Source organism: Melanerpes formicivorus, unplaced genomic scaffold (assembly GCF_026170545.1).
Source record: "Melanerpes formicivorus ecotype bairdi unplaced genomic scaffold, bMelFor1.0.p_v2 SCAF_2, whole genome shotgun sequence".
In the NCBI taxonomy this organism is placed as follows: Eukaryota; Metazoa; Chordata; class Aves; order Piciformes; family Picidae; genus Melanerpes; species Melanerpes formicivorus.
In genome coordinates, this window is record NW_027142354.1 from 36,101,555 (window position 1) to 36,121,023 (window position 19,469).

Below are 19,469 nucleotides of genomic sequence, written 5' to 3' on the forward strand. Positions count from 1 at the left end.
GAATGAGCTCTGAATTGCCTTGTCATGTAGTAGTTTGTATTGAAGTCCATTCTTTGGGCTATTAAATACTAAGGCTGAGGTGTGTAACCTCTTTTGAATGCTCTCCCGTGAGTATGTATTTAATTCTACTGATATCCGACAGGCTTTCACCTCTAGACCTGGATTTTTAGTGAGTCACAGTAATCAAAATGGTCCTGCTGAAGAGGTTTTTCTGCTGCTCACAGAGCTAGCGTGCAAAACAGCCAGAGCTTCAGCTTCTTTTCCTGCCAGCCTGGATATCTGCACTGCGAGTTGACACAGTCTCTCCTCTCCTTTGGTCAAGGCCTGTGTTCATAATTCTCTCTCTTTCAATTGTTTTTTTTCTCTTTAACTTAGAAAACTTGGAAGGTGCCTCAGTTGCAGCCTCTCTACATGGAGTCAGAAAGGCAAGACACCTGGTGGTGGGGCAGAGTTCAGGAGCTGGGAACATATGTAGCACATGTGGTGGCATGCGCAAGGTGACACAACCGCAGCTGGGAAGCACAAAACAGCAGGAGATGATGCTCTTCAGGTAAGGAGGCTATCTGGTGCCTATGGAGCACCAGAAACCAGAACCTCTTCCAACAGAGCATAAAACCAGAGGTGAGACAGTTAGTGTGGTGGCTGATGTGAAAGGAGATATGAGGAAAACAAGTGACAGAGAAAGCCCTGGATTTCAGAAGAGCAGAGTTGGGCCCCTTCAGGCAGATTGTGAAAGAGTGCTCAGCTTCACAATGGCAGAAGGGAAATCTCAGCCTCACAACAGGCAATTGTATCCTGGGGTGCATCAAGAAAACTGTGTCCAGCAGGTCTAGGGAAGTTCTTCTCCCCCTCTACTCTGCCCTGTTGAGACCACACCTGGAATACTGTGTCCAGGTTTGGGCTCCCCAATTCAAGAGAGACAGAGACCTGCTGGAGAGAGTCCAACAGAGCCGCAAGGATGATTAAGGGACTTGAGCATCTCCCCCATGAAGAGAGACTGAGATCCCTGGGGCTGTTTAGTCTTAGAAGAGAAAACTGAGAGGGGGTCTCATCAATGTCTATACATCGATGGGGTGGGTGTCAAGTGGAGGGGGCCAATCTCTTTTCAGTGGTGCACACAAACAAGAAAAGAAACAATGGCTTCAAACTTGAACATAGAAGATTTCACTTCAACATGAGGAGAAACTTCTTTACAGTAAGGGTGATGGAGCACTGGAACAGGCTGCCCAGAGAGGTTGTGGAGTCTCCTTGAGACTTTCAAAACCCACCTGGATGCATTCCTGTGTGGACTACCTGAAGTGATCCTGCTTTGGCAGGGGGTTGGACTCAATGATCTCTGGAGGTTCCTTCCAACCTCTAATGTACTGTGATACCATGAAAAAGAAAAAGAAAGTGCTACACGTTTTAAGTGTCTTGTTAAAGTAATAAGCTCATATAACATAGTATGGAGGGCCTAGTACCAGATAAGACATGAGATTCTCAAGCTGTTAATAGCATCCTGGAGGGTAGACTTTCCTGTCTGCCTCTGCTAGCTTGCATGTATAAAATGCTGTTCCAGAGCAGTCCACCAATAATATGCTTGGGTTTGTCCATTGTGTTCCCTGTGCAGATGACAGAAATTTTCCTGAGTGCTTTTGGCTGGCTGTTTGACATCACATCCCTTTGGAGTCTGAGAAGTAATTTTCAGTATTTGAAGGAAAATATCCTGAGATGGTATAATGCTGGGATGACACATTTTGTATCAAAGAGATGGATAACTTGAGGCTGTGCCAGAAATAGTACTGAAGGAAGAAGCACTTCTGTTCCTCTCTACTGTAGAAACCCTTTTTTTCTCATGTCGTGGGAGACAAACTCCTTTCCAGCATCAGATGTGTGTGATGGGGCTGGAGTATATCCACATCTAAAGTGAGAGAAAGCATACTTCTTGGTGATTGGTGGGGAGGTGCTTAGCATCAGAAAAGCCCTGAAGTGGGTAGAAAAAGCACAGCCCAGAGCTAGCAACATTAAAGGTAGCAGACCAGAGGCAGGATCAAGGACCTACTTAACAAAGCATGCCTCCTGCATATCCCTGAGATTTTAGCAAGTATACATAAGGAAAGAGAGCAATTGAGCCATCATCAAGATCTATATGAAGTCATATGTGAGACAGGTTTAAGTTACAGATTTAGATATTTAGAAGGATAATTCTGAATTAGATGTGTTCAGAGCTCTCCACTTCTCATTTTTGCAGTGCCCATGCAGACTCCTGAACTATGTACTATGTCATGGGGATGGTGTCAAGAAAGCCTATGAAACATAATTTCCCTCTGCTGTTCACACAGGCCAGAAAATTTTTGTTCTTGGCTAACAGATGGTTACACTCTTCGTATTCATCCATTCTCAATCTCCTGCTGCTAGCAGCTTTTCTTCCCAGAAATCCCAAGCAGGGTGAAAAATCTAGTATTTCTGCAGACAGCTGCCTCAGCTGCTGTGCTGTGAATGTCTGTTTTGCTGCAGGGAGAGAAGGAACATCTTGGAGGATGGAGGCATGACTAATTGCTGTCATTTACACAAGTTTGTCTCTGCTACTTAGAATAACCTGAATGTCTTCCAGTGCAACTTTCTCTTGCCCCAAGTGAAAAAAAGTGACTCTTCAGTAGTAGTACTGGCACAGTATGAGTGGCTTTACCATCTCCTCTTTCCAGACAGGCTATTAAAACATCAGTTCTTGTAGCCTTTTAAAGAAAACTCTATAGCCTTGAGCTTTAGAATTCTCCTTCTCAATTGTGATTGAAAATGTAATGAGAAAGCAAATACATTTGATCTATGACCTAATGTCAGAAAAAACTCACCATAGATGCAAGCAAGGCTCAGATCACTCAGCCAATGTGTGACTAAGCCCTGAGCCTCGCAGGGATCTGTTGGGTTTGCCTGGGTAAATAAAATATCCTTTGTAGAAAGCTATGGCACCTTAATGATGTTCAAATTTTAGGTTTTCGTTTTCCAGTTTGCCTTGGTAAAGTGACCTGGAAACTGCCTGGCAGCATTTTGAAAGGCCACTTTTTGTGTGTCTATGAACAGTAATGTTTTCTCCTCAGCAGATGCGGCCCTGGCTGACCTGCTGGAAGGATTATGAGTGAAAGTGGGAAGCATGGTGCAGTGCCCAACTCCTCAGCCATGTTGTCAAACTGCACAGTTTTGATGCAATTCCTCACCTCTTCTGACCTTCCTTGGTGGCATGTGCTCTTGCTCAAATAAGCAGCCTGTTTACTTATACACCAAGCAAATAGCTCTGAAAAGCGAACATTGCTCCTTTTGAAGTGCTGAAGAACTTTGCCATTCATTTGCAAGATCAGAGAGGCTGTATTTTTCAGGCAAGCTACCCTTAAATCCCTACCAGAGTTGTTTGTTCCTGTTTCTTCTCTGAGGAGTCATCTGCTTCCATCCTTTCCCTAAAGTGCTGTCAGAGCATCGTCCCTGCAAACAGTCCTGGTGGTGTAAAACTTTCAAGGGAAACAAGAGACAATGTGTCATCTTCTGTAATCTTGTGTTGTGCTGAGTCCTTTTCTCTGTTAGGGAGGGGTTTGGAGCACAAGCCCGATGAGGAGAGACTGAGGGAGCTGGGGTTGCTTAGCCTGGAGAAGAGGAGGCTCAGGGAAGACCTTATTGCTGTCTACAACTACCTGAAGGGAGGTTGTAGCCAGGTGGGGGTTGGTCTCTTCTTCCAGGCAACCAGCACCAGAACAAGAGGACACAGTCTCAAGCTGCGCCAGAGGGAGGTTTAGGCTGGATGTTAGGAAGAAGTTCTTCACAGAAAGAGTGATTGGCCATTGGAATGGGCTGCCCAGGAAGGTGGTTGAGTCACCATCACTGGAGGTGTTTAGGAAGAGACTTGATGGGGTGCTTGGTGCCATGGTTTAGTTGATTAGGTAGTGTTGGGTGATAGGTTGCACTCGATGATCTCAAAGTTCTTTTCCAACCTGGTCTATTCTATTCTATTCTATTCTATTCTATTCTATTCTATCACATGAAAAATCTGTTTGTGTCTCCACATGATTCTACAGCAGAAGCTACAGATACCTGTTACCCATCACCTCTTGATCTGGAGTTGCAGTATCAATATAATTTTGTTAAGCAGATTAACTTAGAAATGTGAAATTCTTGGAAGTTTAAAAAATAATAATAATTTTTAAAAGAATTTTTTTCTTGTCAGATGTGTCATGCAACAATGTTTAACCGTGAGAAAGGATGGCATCTATAGGCCTTCTTTGTATCACCATGGCATCTTGAAGACTGCTGAGGTGATGATATCTCTGTCTTCTGTAAGTTAGTCATAGATTTGTGGTAAAGACACAACAGATACCAGTACTGCCCTTTCTTAACGCCTTTTGACAGAAGAGGTTAGGAAAGCATTTTCAGTAACTCTCACTTGGTGATGTTAAGGGCTGGGAAAGCTTTACCTGAAACCTTTTGTAATCCATATGCATGAAACTACCTCTCTGTTGCAGACAGTTGGGAGTGTCACATAGTTTCACATTTTCCAGGGAGTGGTATTTTGATAGATTGATGGCACACATACTTTCTCTCTAGGAAGTCATGCTGGAAGGCAGTCAGCTTAAAAAACAAAACAAACACAACAACAACAACAAAAGTCACAATTAAGAGGGAGACTTTACCTTCTGGGTTATGTATGGAATAGAAAACAAATGAGCATTTCAGCTCTGTGAAATACTTAGAAGAAACTATAAGAAGAATTAGCCTTTCCCTGCAAAGTTCAGGAAGAGACAGTGGAGCAAGCAGTGGTGAAAGGGAACATACAGGCTGAAAGTACTTCAACAGGCACGGATGTCTGCTCCTGTGCCCTCCTCGTCCCCGTGTCAGCCCCATTCTTTGGCAAATGTGTGTGGCTGCATGCACACTTTATCCATATTCAAGGTAAAATCTGGAGCTCTTGCCTTGTAAATTCAAGAGGCACAAATTGTTCATTGGAGGTTCTGGAGGTGCATGACTGGTGTTGGTGACAGGGCTCAGGTGTTAGAAAGTCAGTGGAGCAGCAGTGCTGCCTTTCCGCCTCTGACTCTGAGGTACGCTGTTTCCAATGACAGCAGGGACAGCTCACACTAGATCAGGTTGCCCAGAGCCACATCCAGTCTGGCCTTAAAAACTTCCAGGGATGGGGCTTCCACCACCTCCTGGGGCAACCTGTTTTAGTGTCTCACCACCCCCACAGTGAAGAACTTTTTCCTAATATCCAATCTGAATCTATCCACTTCTAGTTTTGCTCCATTCCCCCTAGTCTTATCACTACCCAACAACCTAAAAAGTCCTTCACCAGCTTTCTTGTAGACACCCTTCAGATACTGGAAAGCCACAATAAGGTCTCCACAGAGCCTTCTTTTCTCCAGGCTGAATAGCCCCAACTGTCTCAGTCTCTCCTCACAGGAGAGATGCTCCAGCCCTCTGATCATCCTTGTGGCCTTTCTCTGGACACATTCCAGCATGTCCATATCTTTCCTGTAATAGGGGCTCCAGAACTGGACACAGTACTCGAGGTGGGAGTCCCACCAGAGTGGAGTAGAGGGGGAGAATCACCTCTGTTGACTTGCTGGCTACATTTCTCTTGATGCAGCCCAGGATAGAGTTGGCTTTCTGGGCTGCAAGTGCACACTGGTGGCTCATGTTGAGTTCTCATCCACCAGCACCCCCAAGTCCTTTTCTTCAGGGCTACTCTCAAGCCAGCTGCTGCCCAGCCTATATCAGTGCTTGGGATTGTCCCAACCCAGGTGTAGGGCCTTGCACTTGGTCTTGTTGAACTTCATGAGACTGGCTTGGACCCACCTCGCCAGCCTGTCACAGTCCCTCTGGATGTCATCCCTTCCCTCCAGTGTGTCAGCTGCATCACACAGCTTGGTGGTGTTGGCAAATTTGCTGAGGATGCACTCAATGCCACTGCAGAAAGCTATCTGCTGTAAAATCCCAACTTAAATTCTGAGCCAGAATGGAATCCCTGCACAAAACACTTTGTATTCTGTGAGATAAGAATGCTTCTGTTAAAACCATTCATGTGAGCAAATAATGTCTGTGATAAAACTCATGCTCTTTACCATGTGACTCAAAAATGTGAGATTTGTGTAGATCACAGTCAGTATGTGGTGTTTTGTGCCACCCTTCTGTACCTTTCCAGTCCTCCTGCCTCTGACAAGTTCTTTCTGTAAAATAAGGGCTTATTTTTACTGAACTCATTATAGCCCTGTATTTTTTAGTCCATTGTATTTTTATAAAGGTATGTTTGTTTACAGCCTATCCTCCTTTTGGCTTTTAAAACAACACAGGAAAAAATGAAAAATTATATCAAGGGATATTGCATATTGAGAACTACTTTTCTTTTTCAGTGTCCTTTTTCAGTGTCATGATAACCTCAGATTGCTTGGATTCCTCCATGCTTTCCTCCTTTTGGCAATTGGGGAGTGCCTTTTGGATGTGGCCTTAGTCCTATGCCTTTCTTGTTATCTCATGTCTCTTGCCTTGAAGTGTCCATATTTTACTGCATTTAAAAGTTACTCTTTTCACTCTGTTAGCCATCAAACAAAATAGATGCAACTGAACCAGGTAGTCCTGGAAATGAGGCATTTTAATTTAAGACCTACACTTCAGAAGGATTACTTCTTTTATTCTCTCTCCAAGCACAGATATCAGCATAGCTGATTGGCAGGGAGGTCCGGCCAGATCCTCCTCTCACGAGCCTGCTCGGGATCAGGAGCGTGACGTCAGCCGCAGGAGGTTTAAATCCTGCCCGGGCTGTGCTTGCTATGCCATTTTGGCTTCAGAGCCTTCCTGCTGCTCACATTTAAGAAAAAAAAAAAAAATATATATATACAAATTTGTTTTCACTCAAACGTTGAACCATGGTTATCACTTGGATGAAGGCTAGAAAAACAGCATCTACCCAGACAGAGTTGCTGCATCAGCATGCAGGAGCCCAGGCTGCCAGCTGCAGAGAGTGCTTCAGCCTGGCACTTGGAGTAGAGGGGGAAGGAGAGAACATCTGTGTCAGGTGTGACCAGGTGAACTTTCTCCTCAGTCTGGTGGCAGAGCTGAAGGAGGAGGTATCTAGGCTCAGGTCAATAAGGGAAAGCAAAAGGGAGTTAGATTTGTGGGAGAAGGCTCTGCAGATCTCCCCTGCTGAGGGAATGGTCCCTGGGAACAGGGAGGGATGGATACAGACCCCTGCCAGGGGTGGCAAGAGAAATACATCCCGGCCCTTTCCTCCTCCTCCGCTGCCCTTGCATAATAAGTATGAGGCCCTGCAGGCTGAGGGCAGTGGGGATGAGAGGGCTGAGGAGCAGCCATCCGGGGAGGAGCCTAAGCCCAAGCGGTCCCCACCAGCTATAACGACCAGCTCCACAAAGAAAAGGAGAAGGGTTATAGTTGTTGGGGACTCTCTCCTGGGGGGTACTGAGGGACCCATATGTCGTCCCGACCCATCCCACAGGGAGGTCTGCTCCCTACCCGGGGCGTGGGTTAGGGACATCGCAAGGAGACTCCCAAATCTGATCCAGCTCTCTGACTATTACCCTCTGCTGGTAATAGAAGCTGGGAGTGATGAGATTGACAAGAAGGGCACCAGGGTGATTTAAAAGGAATTCAAGGCCCTTGGACAATTGATTGATGGGGCAGGAGCTCAAGTGGTGTTCTGCTCAGTTCCCTCAGTGGCAGGGGAGTACACTGAGAGGAACAGGAGAACCCACACCATCAACAATTGGCTCAGGGGATGGTGCCAGCAGCAGAATTTTGGTTTCTTTGATCATGGGACAACTTTCACCGCACCTGACCTGCTGGGTCCTGATGGGGTGCATTTATCTAGAAGGGGTAAGAGAGTCCTAGCACTAGCGTTGGCAGGGCTCATTAGGAGGGCTTTAAACTAGGTCTGAATGGGGTGGGTGAGAAAATCAGTCCCTCTGAAGAGGAAAGAGTGGGACACAAATTAGGGTTAATTGGGAAGTCGAGAGCCCAGCTGAAGTGCATGTACACCAATGCACGCAGCATGGGCAATAAGCAAGATGAGCTGGAAGTCCTGGTCCACCAGGGTGACTGTGATATAGTCACCATCTCAGAAACATGGTGGGATAACAGGCACGATTGGAGTGCTACACTGGGGGGTTACAGGCTCTTTAGAAGAGAGGCGAGGGAGAAGAGGAGGAGGGGTGGCTCTGTATATTAGGGAGTCACTCTCTGCCACAGAACTTGAGGTGGAAGATGAAAGGATTGAGAGTCTGTGGGTTAAAATCAGAGGGCAGCCTAACAAATCTGACATCCTGGTTGGAGTCTGTTATAGACCACCCAACCAGGATGGGGAGGCTGATGAATTATTCTATAAGCAATTGGGCCCTGCATTTGGGGAGAGGAAACTTTCTAGACTCCTAGAATGAGGAAGCTTCTTGGGTTCCCCTGGAGCTGCTTCTTTTCCTCTGTAGTGTTGGGCACAGCCCCTTGTCAGCACTCCCTTGGGCCCTTTTGGCTTGGTTCTTTGCTGCTGCTACTGCTGCTCATGCACGATGGAGAGGCCTCTCGTGCCCTGTATCCGGGGGGAGGAAGCTTTCTATGCTCCTAGGACGGGCAAGCTTCTTGGGTTCCCCTGGAGCTGCTTCCTATTCTCTGTAGCATTGAGCACAGGTCTTTGTCAAGGCTTCTCTGGGCCCTTTTGGCTCAGTTCTTGTACCTCCAAGGAACCACTGAAGCCCAGGCATTAAATCTGAAACAGGTTAAAGAAAACAAAAATAAAATCCCCTTTCCACTTGTAACCTTTGTGTTGTGTGTCCTTGAAAGAGTTTTTGGAGCTGAACACCTCCTGCCATTTCAGGTGAATGCCTGACTCATGGTGAGTGGGGGGAGCAGAATGGTGTGACAAACTCTGAATCAGGTCCAAGGGCTCCATGCAGAAGAGAAACTCTCTGTAGTTAGGAACAGTTCTGAGAGACTCCCCCAGTCTGGTGTGGTCGTCAGGCTGTTAGCCATTGCTGGAACCAGCAGGTCCCTGGACACCCATCCCCATGAGCTAGGAGTCAGGGAGGGGAATCGGAATGAGGTCGTCACAATAAATGAGGAAGTGACCTGCTACACCACTTAGATGCACACAAGACCATGGGGCCAGATGGGCTGCACCCAAGGGTACACTCAAGGGAGCTGAAGGAGTTGGCAGATGTGCTTACCAAGACACTTTCTATTCTTTACCTGAAGTCCTGGCTAAGTGGGAAGGTGCCAATGAACTGGAGGGTAGCAACTGTAATGCCTATCTACAAGAAAAGAAAGGAGGATCTGGGAAAGTATAGACCTTTCAGTCTGACTGTGTCAGTCTTTCCAGCAGTGACCTGCTGGAGAGCAGTGAAGGGGAAAAGGACCTGGGAGTCCTAGTGAATGGGAGGTTGACCATGAGCCAGCAATGTGCTCTTGTGTCCATGGTGGCCAATGGTATCCTGGGTTGTATTAGAAGGGGTGTGGTTAGTAGGTCAAGAGAGGCTCTACTCCCTCTCTATTCTGCCCTGGTGAGGTCACTTCTGGAATATTGAGTCCAGTTCTGGGCCCTTCACTCAAGAAAGACAGGGAACTGCTTGAAGAGTCCAGCTCAGAACCACAAAAATAGAGAGTTCTTCTGGCTGTCACACAAAAGTAGGTACCTCATGGTCATACAAACCTCAGTTTGCTTTTCCAGAAATTTAATTCCTTATTTCGTTCCAAAACTTGGAAGACTAACTGAAGTGGGTTGTGGTCCCACTTTCTAGAACCTGGACATTAATCTTGTATTCATATATCCTGTTGAACAAGGGACCTTTACCGTTGTGTAAGGAAATGCACAACATTTGGGTCCTTTATAATATGTTCTTTATGAGTGGAAAAGTACTATGCTGTAGTAAAGTAATGTAATGAGCAGAAGATTTCTGTTTTCCTCTTTTTTGGGAGCTTGTAAGTGCAGACCTTTTAATTTTGCGTCTTGCACAGAACAGTGTGAGGAGCAACCATAATTCCTCAGCAATCTTTGCTCTGGACACATGTAACAGCAAAGAGTAGGTAAGATGAGCTGGAAAATGTTTTGGTTTATGGCTTTTTGTTTTCTTCTGCCTCTCCAAAAGTTCAGAAATGTTCATTCTCTGCGCACTTGTTACCTGTTGGTGCTATATTATTGAGTATTTAGCCAGTTCAGTGGGCTAGTAATGCTTGTCTGTCTTTATCAGCATTTGAGCACCACAAAGTGTAGGTTGGACTTGATGATCCCTGAGGTCTTTTCCAACCTGGTTGATTCTGTGATTTTGTGATTCTGTAATGTATGAATCAAAACCTAGCATAGGAGAAACATAGAAGGGTAATATTTGATGGTAAGTAACAAGGTGTAGGAAGGAAAATGTCTGATTTGCCATTAAAACTTTATCCTCTTGACTTGATTATGTGTTGTTATATAGCTTGTAAGTAATTCGCTGACCACTTGTAACTGTTTTCAAGTGAAACGGCGATATGCTAGATACTTTCCAAGCTCTACTGTTATTTGAGGGAGTGATATTCTTGGTACTATGGAAGTGTCCAAGCTGTTAGCCCATGAGATATGTAGGCACATGAAGTAGACATCAGAAGAAAGAGCGTTTTTTCTTTTCCGCATCCTGAGAGGATGCATCCTTTCAGGTATCCAACAGAAAAATAGTATGTGTGATACAGAAAGTCCAGAAAGGGTCAGAGCAGAAGAAACCACCATGTCTAGGATACCTCTGCTATAGCAGTCTCCTAGACTGGTCATTGTTAGGAGAGGCTTCTATTACCTGATCCCATATCTGCTGGAATGCTAGTTTGAAAGATTTCCTTGGAGTCCGTGGTATATAATTTATAATAGCAACTGGCACCTGGCACCTAATAAGTGGATTCAGCATGATGCCAGGTAAAGATTGTTTATGTTTTCAGTGCTTGCCTTCTCCTGCGTTGTATTCTCTTAATCCAGGATTAATTTCTAATTGTGGATAACTCCTTGGAAACCTCATCAATTTGAGTTTTAGGAAGCCAGCATATCTAAGATTTGAACGGGAGTTTGTGGGGTGGGAATCTCACTACCTTGTAGTTTCTGGTTCTTTTGTGTAAAGCAAGCATAAATTAAATAAAAGGAATGAAGAGACAATCCTTGCAGGCTCTGTTCTCAGATATGATGGCAAAGGCAATGGAATGAAAGCACAGTGCCTGGGGTTTTGCTTTCATTTACACCACCAGAACACAATCTCATCTGAACACATAAAGATAAAATTTTGAGTTGTTTTGCTAGTTTGAGTGTGGGAGCTGAGCCTGTGAAGCAAAAGCATCATCAAAAAAGGAAACACACTTTTTTCTTTTTTCTTTTTCTTTTTTTTTTTTTCCCCAAAGTGGCCAGAATCAATCAATATGTAATTTGACACAGGACAAGAGTAAATGGAGTTAAGGAGGAGATTTGCTTTCTTCTGTAATTTTTATACAAATTAACAAAAATTCACTGAAGCCAATGCATCTCTAGCCACATACTGCCTGATCTGTGTAACCTGTAGCCCTATCAATACATTTATTCCTATTGCTGGTTATAGGCTATGTATTAACACTTCAATGTTAAGGCATGGTGGGCTTGCGGCACTGATTGGGACACATGGATTTCAGGGCAGTAAGAGTGTGTTGCTCACCAGAAAAATTTTGCTGCCTCAGATGAATTAATCAACCTCTTAAATCATGACTACAACCTGATTGGCAAGGGTGGCCAAATCTGAAGGGTAATCATTGATACCTCAGTGAAGTCTGAAAGTACTCCAGACTGACCCACTTAAATCACATGTAACATGTTTCTTCAACAAGACAAGATCTCATTTCTCAACATTATGGGAAATTCCAACCACACTTGGAGTATGCTAGGTTGGAGAGTGCTTAGCAGTCTAAAAATATAATTCAAAGGACTTACAAAACATATTTTTTAACTTCTACTGGAAATTGTCTTTCCATCTTTTTAAATTAGCAGCTGTCCTGCTGTTAAAGTAACTTCATAACCGATTTCTTATTCTATATTGATGTCACATTCTCAGGCAATGACACCTCCCCAATGTTTTCTACCATGCTTTTTTCCCTTGCCTTTTTTTTTTTTTTTTAATCTGTGGGGTTTGTCTCAATTTCATTTGACCTAAAACTCTACCATCTTCATTGAAGACAAACAGACAGAAATACTACTATTTTAGCAACATATCGATCTGCACTGAGTTTGCTAGTGTGCCTGTGGGCCTGTAGGTTATGTGGTGCCACCATATTTTAAAGGATGCCTTTTTGTCACATACATGCTCTTCCTTAAAGGTTTCTGCACATAGCAGTAATAAGGATATAAGGAAATCTGCTGTCTTGGGCTGGCCACAGATTCACAGGCTTTATTAGTAGATAGGATTAGTGAAGAAGAACAGGCTGCCAAGCTCCTGTCCTCTGAGATTTCCTTCTTTAGATTATTAGTGTCATTGAAGAGCTCTCTTGAATACAGGGAGCAGAAACTGAGGAAAGGGCTGGAACCATTTTATTTGTCTGGGACATACTGAGGAAAAGGCAGTTACTGGGTCATAAGCTCTGCTGAAAATGTCTGTCCAGTTTTCTTCACAGGCACCCTGGAGGAACAACAACATCAGTTTTCTAAGCAGAGAGGCAGCTGTAACAGAGCAAGGAGAGACTATTATAGGTTTCTACCTACTGGCTTTAGGTATGTACTTGGCTTGGATGTGAAAGGAAACTCCTAAGTAGTGTTTGGTGTGAAGTTCAAAGTGATTCATTTGGGTTTCACTCCTGTTAAAAGATCAAAGAGGTACAGTTTTCTTTTCTTAAAAAGAGATTAATGCAGAAATCTTGAGGGAAAAAAAATAGTCGAGCCTGTAAACTTCTAACTAATATTCATTGAACTTAATATGTGGGGAGATTAAAAAAAAAAGTACAAAGTACCTCATCAGAAGTATGTGATAATTCTGTGTCTTCTTATTTCTCGGTAGCACTGAACTAATGTTCTGTGATTTCCAGAGTTTTGACTGCTGACAGTCAGTTACTACAATTAACTCCTGCAGAGGCAGAAAATATGGTTCTCTAGTTTTAAACTCTCTTTGTTTTAAACTTATTGCACTGCCCTTACTTTTAATGCTTGATGCAAATAGAAATAAACTTCTTCAAACAGGATCTATGGATGCAATGATCTCGAAGGTCTCTTCCAACCTGGTCTGGTCTATTCTATTCTATTCTATTCTATTCTATTCTATTCTATTCTATTCTATTCTATGGAAGGTCTAAGTACTGGAACATTATCCTGTGTTAGCAGTCACAATACTGTGTGGTTATATTGGTTCGTCTGAGAGACAGCTGTTTTTAAGTATATAACACAGATTTGAGAAATGGCACCCAGTATCAACTCTGTTTGATCCCAGTGCAATTTTGATTTGTTTAAATAGTGTCTGAGTCAGACTCATTGCAGGATACAAGAAAACTCTATGAATTTGCAAAGAATGCTAAGTTTGCTAGGTAAGCACAATTTCCAACCACAAAACCTCACAGGGAAATCCAAGGAAACTTAACATTTTTTAAATCTGTTTTACTAACCAGCATATATTAAAAAAAAAAGTTTCTGTCTTTAAAGGATTGATCTAAACAGATTTTTTTTTCTTTTTCTAAGCTTATGACATATTGCAAGTAGCTTACTAGCCTCCAGGTTATGCTTGAGAAAGCTCTATGGACGTTACAATGCAAAATGCTAAGTATTTTAATATGTTTACATAAAACTTTATTTTTACTTAGAGGAACTAGGGAGGCAAAAGTTATGTTTAGAACAAAAAGAGAAATCCTAGCAGAAAAATTTATGGCTTCTATCTTGGAAGACTTAATTAGAAGAGTGACCATAAGACAAGTCAGAGCTGTTCTAATTTATGCCAAGTCTGTTCACATCTGCATATCCCTTCATGAATGGCTGGGAAATGTCTGCACCATCAGCTAATGAATTAATCAGTTGCACTTAAGACTAGAAAGAATATCTTAGGTCAGCAAGGCCAGTCCCCTGCTGTGACAATATATAATCTCATTTGCGAGGTTATCATGCTCCCTAATGTAACTGGCTAGAGGATTTTTAGTGTTGCTACTACTCTTCCAGTTGACAAACTGATTTTCCTGTTGGATAGGAGCCTTTCCCTAAATACTTAGCTAAAGTGAAAAGACCAGCTTTATACCTTTTTTATCACTCCTTTTAACATGAATTTTTTTGGCTGCTATTAACGTCCTACAGCCAGTTGATGTTCCTGAAGGAACAATCATAACTTATGGTAAACCTTTTCATTCCTATGAGAAGAAACTGAAGGAGTGGGGTGGGGGTTTTGTGTTTGGGTTTTTTTCCAGTTGTTTTGGGGGTGGGAGTGGGTGTGCATTATACTTTTATAATCTGTTATAATGTGCTTCCCCCTGTCATCCCAGCATGTCATCCTAGTGACCTTTCATGCTGTCTTTTCCAACCTGTACTGTTTGTTTGTTTGTTTGTTTTAACCTTAAAGCCTCGACTGAATACAGCATATGCAAAAAAGGTCTTGCCTTCACCACTCATTAATATTTATGCTTCCCAAGCTTTGCTGATTCCTCCTAGTGTTGCCTCTTCACACTGGTAGTTCTAACTTCTTTCATCAATTGACCAACAAAGGTGTTTACCTTTGTTGTTTCCTAATAGTGATCATACATCTTCTAAATGCTTTTTGAAGTACCTAGGTACATTTTAAGTTGTATGTATATTAGTTTTTGATTGTTCCACATCCTTTCACCAAGCTTGCAAGTACCTGACATGTCATAGGTGCTATTCTTGAAACTTACCTCCAGATGCAACACACAAGTTGCATTTCTTGCAGAGTGTATAGTCAGTAATAGCACTACACCAAGTTGTGTTAGTGCAAATCTGGTTAAAATGTGATGGAGGCTGGTGTACCTTTTTGCAATAAGAACTTTTTTGGGGAAAAAATCGATTGGTAATACACAGAACAGTAAAGTCTTCACATCTTTTTCTCGTCAGAGGTCTGCTGCCACCCTTCTGCAAGCACCAGTCATAACAATTTACAGCTATTAGCTCTATGCACACCTGTAACTCAGTCTATCTGAGGAGCAGTGGTGTGTCAGAACAACGTACCCTATTACACAGACACACTTTTACCCTTCCAGCAGCAGAGGACAAATGGCAGTCTCAAGCTGTGCCAGGGGAAGTTTAGGCTTGAGGTGGGGAGAAAGTTCTTCACTGAGACAGTCGTTAGCCATTGGAATGGGCTGCCTAGGGAGGTGGTGGAGTCCCCATCCCTGGAGGTGTTCAAGAGGGGATTGGATGTGGCACTTGGTGCCATGGTCTAGTCATGAGGTCTGTGGTGATGGGTTGGACTTGATGATCTTTGAGGTCTCTTCCAACCTTGGTGATTCTGTGATTACCTGCCTGTACCTGTTTTTCATTAGGAGTCTGAAAAGGCAGTCTGCATTTGAGAGAGTCTATGGGTGCTTCCTTACACAACATCCTAAAGATGTTACTATTTCATACTTCAGTGTGTTTTGATAGGCTCGAAAACAGCTTCAGTGACTACACTTCTGTAACTTGCATGTTTTCCCCTCTTTTGAATCTAAATACTGCTTTTTGCAGATTCCAATCTACATTTTCCACACAAAAGGGATGTCTTGGATTGGTGTTAGCACTTAGCTGGAATATGCAATTCCTATGAATCTCTTCACACTTGTAAGCTAAAGTAAAAAAAAAAAAATCTATCTTTGACCAAGTGTCTCCACAGACACACATCTCGACAGATAGCATGAGTATCCACAAACCATGATCTAAACCCTTTTGTTGAGATAAGGCCTTTCGTGTCCTCTTCTGGAAATTCTCACCTGTGGTGCCCAATTCACATGTCCCAGACAGGACACTGATATATCTGCTGTACTTCATACACCAGCCAGACTGTGTCAGATCCAGACAGAGACCTGATGTACACAAACTGCACAGCTACCATGTCTGCATTGCAGACTACCCTAATGCATTCCCAAAGCTGTCTTCTTACAGTGCTGTGCTGGGCCTCTGTAAAATTCTCAATCTCAGAAAAAAGTCAGAAACAATTCCTGACTCAAAGTGCATGCAGACACTGAAATGAGATTTGATTAAGAAACATTGTCACCTAGTGGCCAAAATGAGATGTATTTATTATTTTTCATCTTATAATGAGACATTTTTTATACATATATATTTATATGTATATATATATGTGTATGTGTATATATATACACATATATGTATGTATATATATATATATAAAATCATTGCACCATTGACTATTTCTGGCTAATACCATATGCCAACATGTCATCTTTCTCCTGTTCTAAAGCTTTTTAGTAAATCAGATGCATTTGATAAGCAAGATAGAGCAGCAGCAGTTTGGCATTTCTGAAAAGAGGAGTTATTAAAAGTAAATTTCTCAGCAGAAAAAGCAGTTCATAGTACCATACAGAGACTCTCCCACCAACCACCTCCCCTGTCACTCCAGACTATGCAGAACACTTCACAGGGCAATATGTAAGTTCCTTACATATGGGGTTGTTGGTGCTTCCTGAAGGAAGGCACCTGCCCTGTTGCCACAACATTAAACCTATCATCCTTTCTTCACTTCATGAACTCCTTTGAATATCCAGAGATGCTGTGCAGCACCACTGTGTCACATCCTTCTTCAGTGCATACATTCCCCTTTCTGTATCAATGTACAGCACCCTTACTCTAGGATATCTACTGCTTGTGCATGGATGGAAGGCTGTGAGCCAACTCTTTTCTTCCTCACCTTCTACCCTGGGATCAATTGTGAGGAGCTAAACCACTGGCTGATGGGTTCCCAAACCTCTCCTAGGCTGCAGGTACTCAAAAGAGGTGCTGTTTTCTTCACGTTAGAAGGTGAAGTGAGGCCTCCTCTGTCAGCAATGGCAGAGCTGGTTTGGAGAGCCAAGGGGAACCCAGGTGCTGCCCAACCTGCTGCTCAGTCCCACTCCAGCAGCCACCCTGGAGCCAGCCTCTTCACTGAATAATTTCCATTTTCAACACTGAGCCTGACACTTCTGAATATACATTTTTCTAAAAGTAATTTGTTTTCCTATGTCTACCTCATTTCAAAAAGAGGGATGCAAACTACCAAGTTCTTGCAGTGATGTGTGGAGCAACAGCCATCTATATCTAGAAATTCTGTCTCTCCACCTAAGAGACTTTCACCTCATTTACAGTTATCTCCCTTGCATTTTCCTCATGTAATTAGACATGTACAAGGCAGTAATCAGATGTATTACTGTTAAATATAGACCCTAGACTATTCTAAGAGAAGAAACTTAATTGTATTAGCTGCACAAGAGAGGAGCAGGAAAGCAGCACTCTGGCAACATGCACAAACTTCAGGTATTTGTTACTGTATACAGTGCACTTCACCAACTGCTCCATTCTACCAATTCAACCATTCTTCCTCCTTCCTTTTTTACCCAGGTGTCATGTTTCATGAATTTCATCTGTCCATCAGGAAAAAAGTTTCTCTAGGCCCTTGCATAGTAAATCTTCGACAGATGAAGCAACACCTCTTCATGTTTGTTCTGTTTTATTGCCAGTGTTTTTCTCATGTTCCTATTTCTGAAGTCTATCCAGCGACTTTAAAAGGCTTCATGCATAGGTTTTCCAATGGATAATCTGGTTTAATTTGTTATAATGATACAAAAAGGTAATTTTAGAAGACATCATACACCTGCATGCTGACTTGTTCTTGCTTTAATTACTCTTTGATTTCATGGATTATTTTTTTTTTCCTTAGGTTGGCTGTCTTGGTTTGGAAACAGCATTGTGATTTTTGTCCTGTATAAACAAAGACACCTGCTGCAGCCCACTGACTACCTCACATTTAACTTGGCAGTATCAGATGCTAGTATCTCTGTGTTTGGTTATTCACGGGGAATTATTGAAATCTTCAATATTTTCAGAGATGATGGATTCATTATCACGTCCATATGGACTTGCCAGGTAAGACTTAGATCACACTTAAGTAGACAGAATAAGTGCAGCTATTTCCACGCATATGCTATGGATAAATAATCAGACAGGCCCAAAGGAGAAAAGAAGATATCCTGACTAACCTTCCAAAAGCACAGTGCTCTTTTTTGTTATGTGCATGAATCTATGCATTTCATCAGTGTTTGACCAATTCTCATTATTTTTTTTCTATCTATTTGGATATTTCCTACTACTTTGGGTATTTTACTTCATGTCATATCTCCAGCTCCTGTTGGAAAGCAAAGATGTAGGCTGTTATTATCTTCATCTCCCCTGAAGTCAACCTGATTGTTGGTACTTTAACATTCAAGTTAAAGAAATGTAGACTCCTACTTGACAAGGCATGTGGAGCAAAGCCCCCACACAGAACTTGGATATAGTAATTTATTTTAGCATACTTCTTGTACTAAATCTGCCACACCTCTTCAGTCTTACCTCTAAATTCTTTGTTGGTTCAACACAAAACATTAAATAACACTTCTACCTTTCCAAGCTATTCCAGAGCTCTATCTATGCTGTGGCTCCTTTTTTGGGGATGTAAAAAATAACATAGGGAGGAACTGACACACAGCACACTTTGTTTGTACTTCTAGATCTGCATTGGAGTCTTCCATCATCAGTCTTACAGCTCTCTTCCATGATGTCTCTGCCTGGGAGTCCCTTTTTGGATTAATTTGAGCTATATAGACTCTCATTATGGTGATCTGGCTTTTTATTTTAGACGTAAAAGGACTGGGATAGAGGTGTGCTTAATCCTGCTGTAGCCTGAACTACCTTTACAAGGAGACAAGCAATCTATAACATTTTTGGAATATCTAAATTGTTTGTTGGTCAGGGTGTGTTATCCTATTTGAATCTCTGGGTTTAAAGCAGAGTTCATTTGTAAAATACAGATATCTAACTAAGTTTTTGGATATTTGGATCTGAGGATTTTGTCCAGGACATCAGTTATGCATTGGCTTTTCTAAACACTCTGATCTGCAAAATATTAAAGTCTCTGCTTCATTAATCTTCTGTAGGCTCTAAAAGTTAGTATTTGTCAAATCAATAGCAACTGATACTATATTATTTAGTTAGTAACTAGAAATTCATGGAAACCTGGAAAAGTCAGTTTGTACTCTGAATGAGTAGTTTGAATTGGTTGTGACTTGTTGATTGGTTAAGTTGGTTGTGGCTTGTTGAGAGAATATGATGTGGGATTCCTGTTTCCATCAAGATTTTGTTCTGTGTTGGGGGAGGTCTCTGAAACATGTTTAAACTTTGATATTCATCTACTTGATTATCAATCTCGATAAAACAGAAGCAGGTGATGAAAAAAAAAAAAGGAACTTATGGAAGCAGAGTGGTTATTTTTAGGAAGAAAATCATGCAGGAAAAGAAGGAAGCTTCTGGGCACAAAACAAAAATG

The 19,469-nt window shown here is 42.4% G+C and overlaps 1 protein-coding gene across 1 annotated transcript in view; it reads left to right on the forward strand.

The window, feature by feature from the left end:
* The first annotated feature begins 12,423 nt into the window (after nucleotides 1-12,423).
* Nucleotides 12,424-19,469, forward strand: part of LOC137450047 (visual pigment-like receptor peropsin) — a 28,500-nt gene continuing 21,454 nt past the window's right edge. Inside the window, exons 1-2 of the mRNA XM_068156183.1 lie at nucleotides 12,424-12,706; nucleotides 17,826-18,031. Coding sequence (XP_068012284.1) covers nucleotides 12,586-12,706; nucleotides 17,826-18,031 — 327 coding nt within the window. The 5' untranslated portion in view covers nucleotides 12,424-12,585. The remainder of the gene's footprint in view (nucleotides 12,707-17,825; nucleotides 18,032-19,469) is intronic.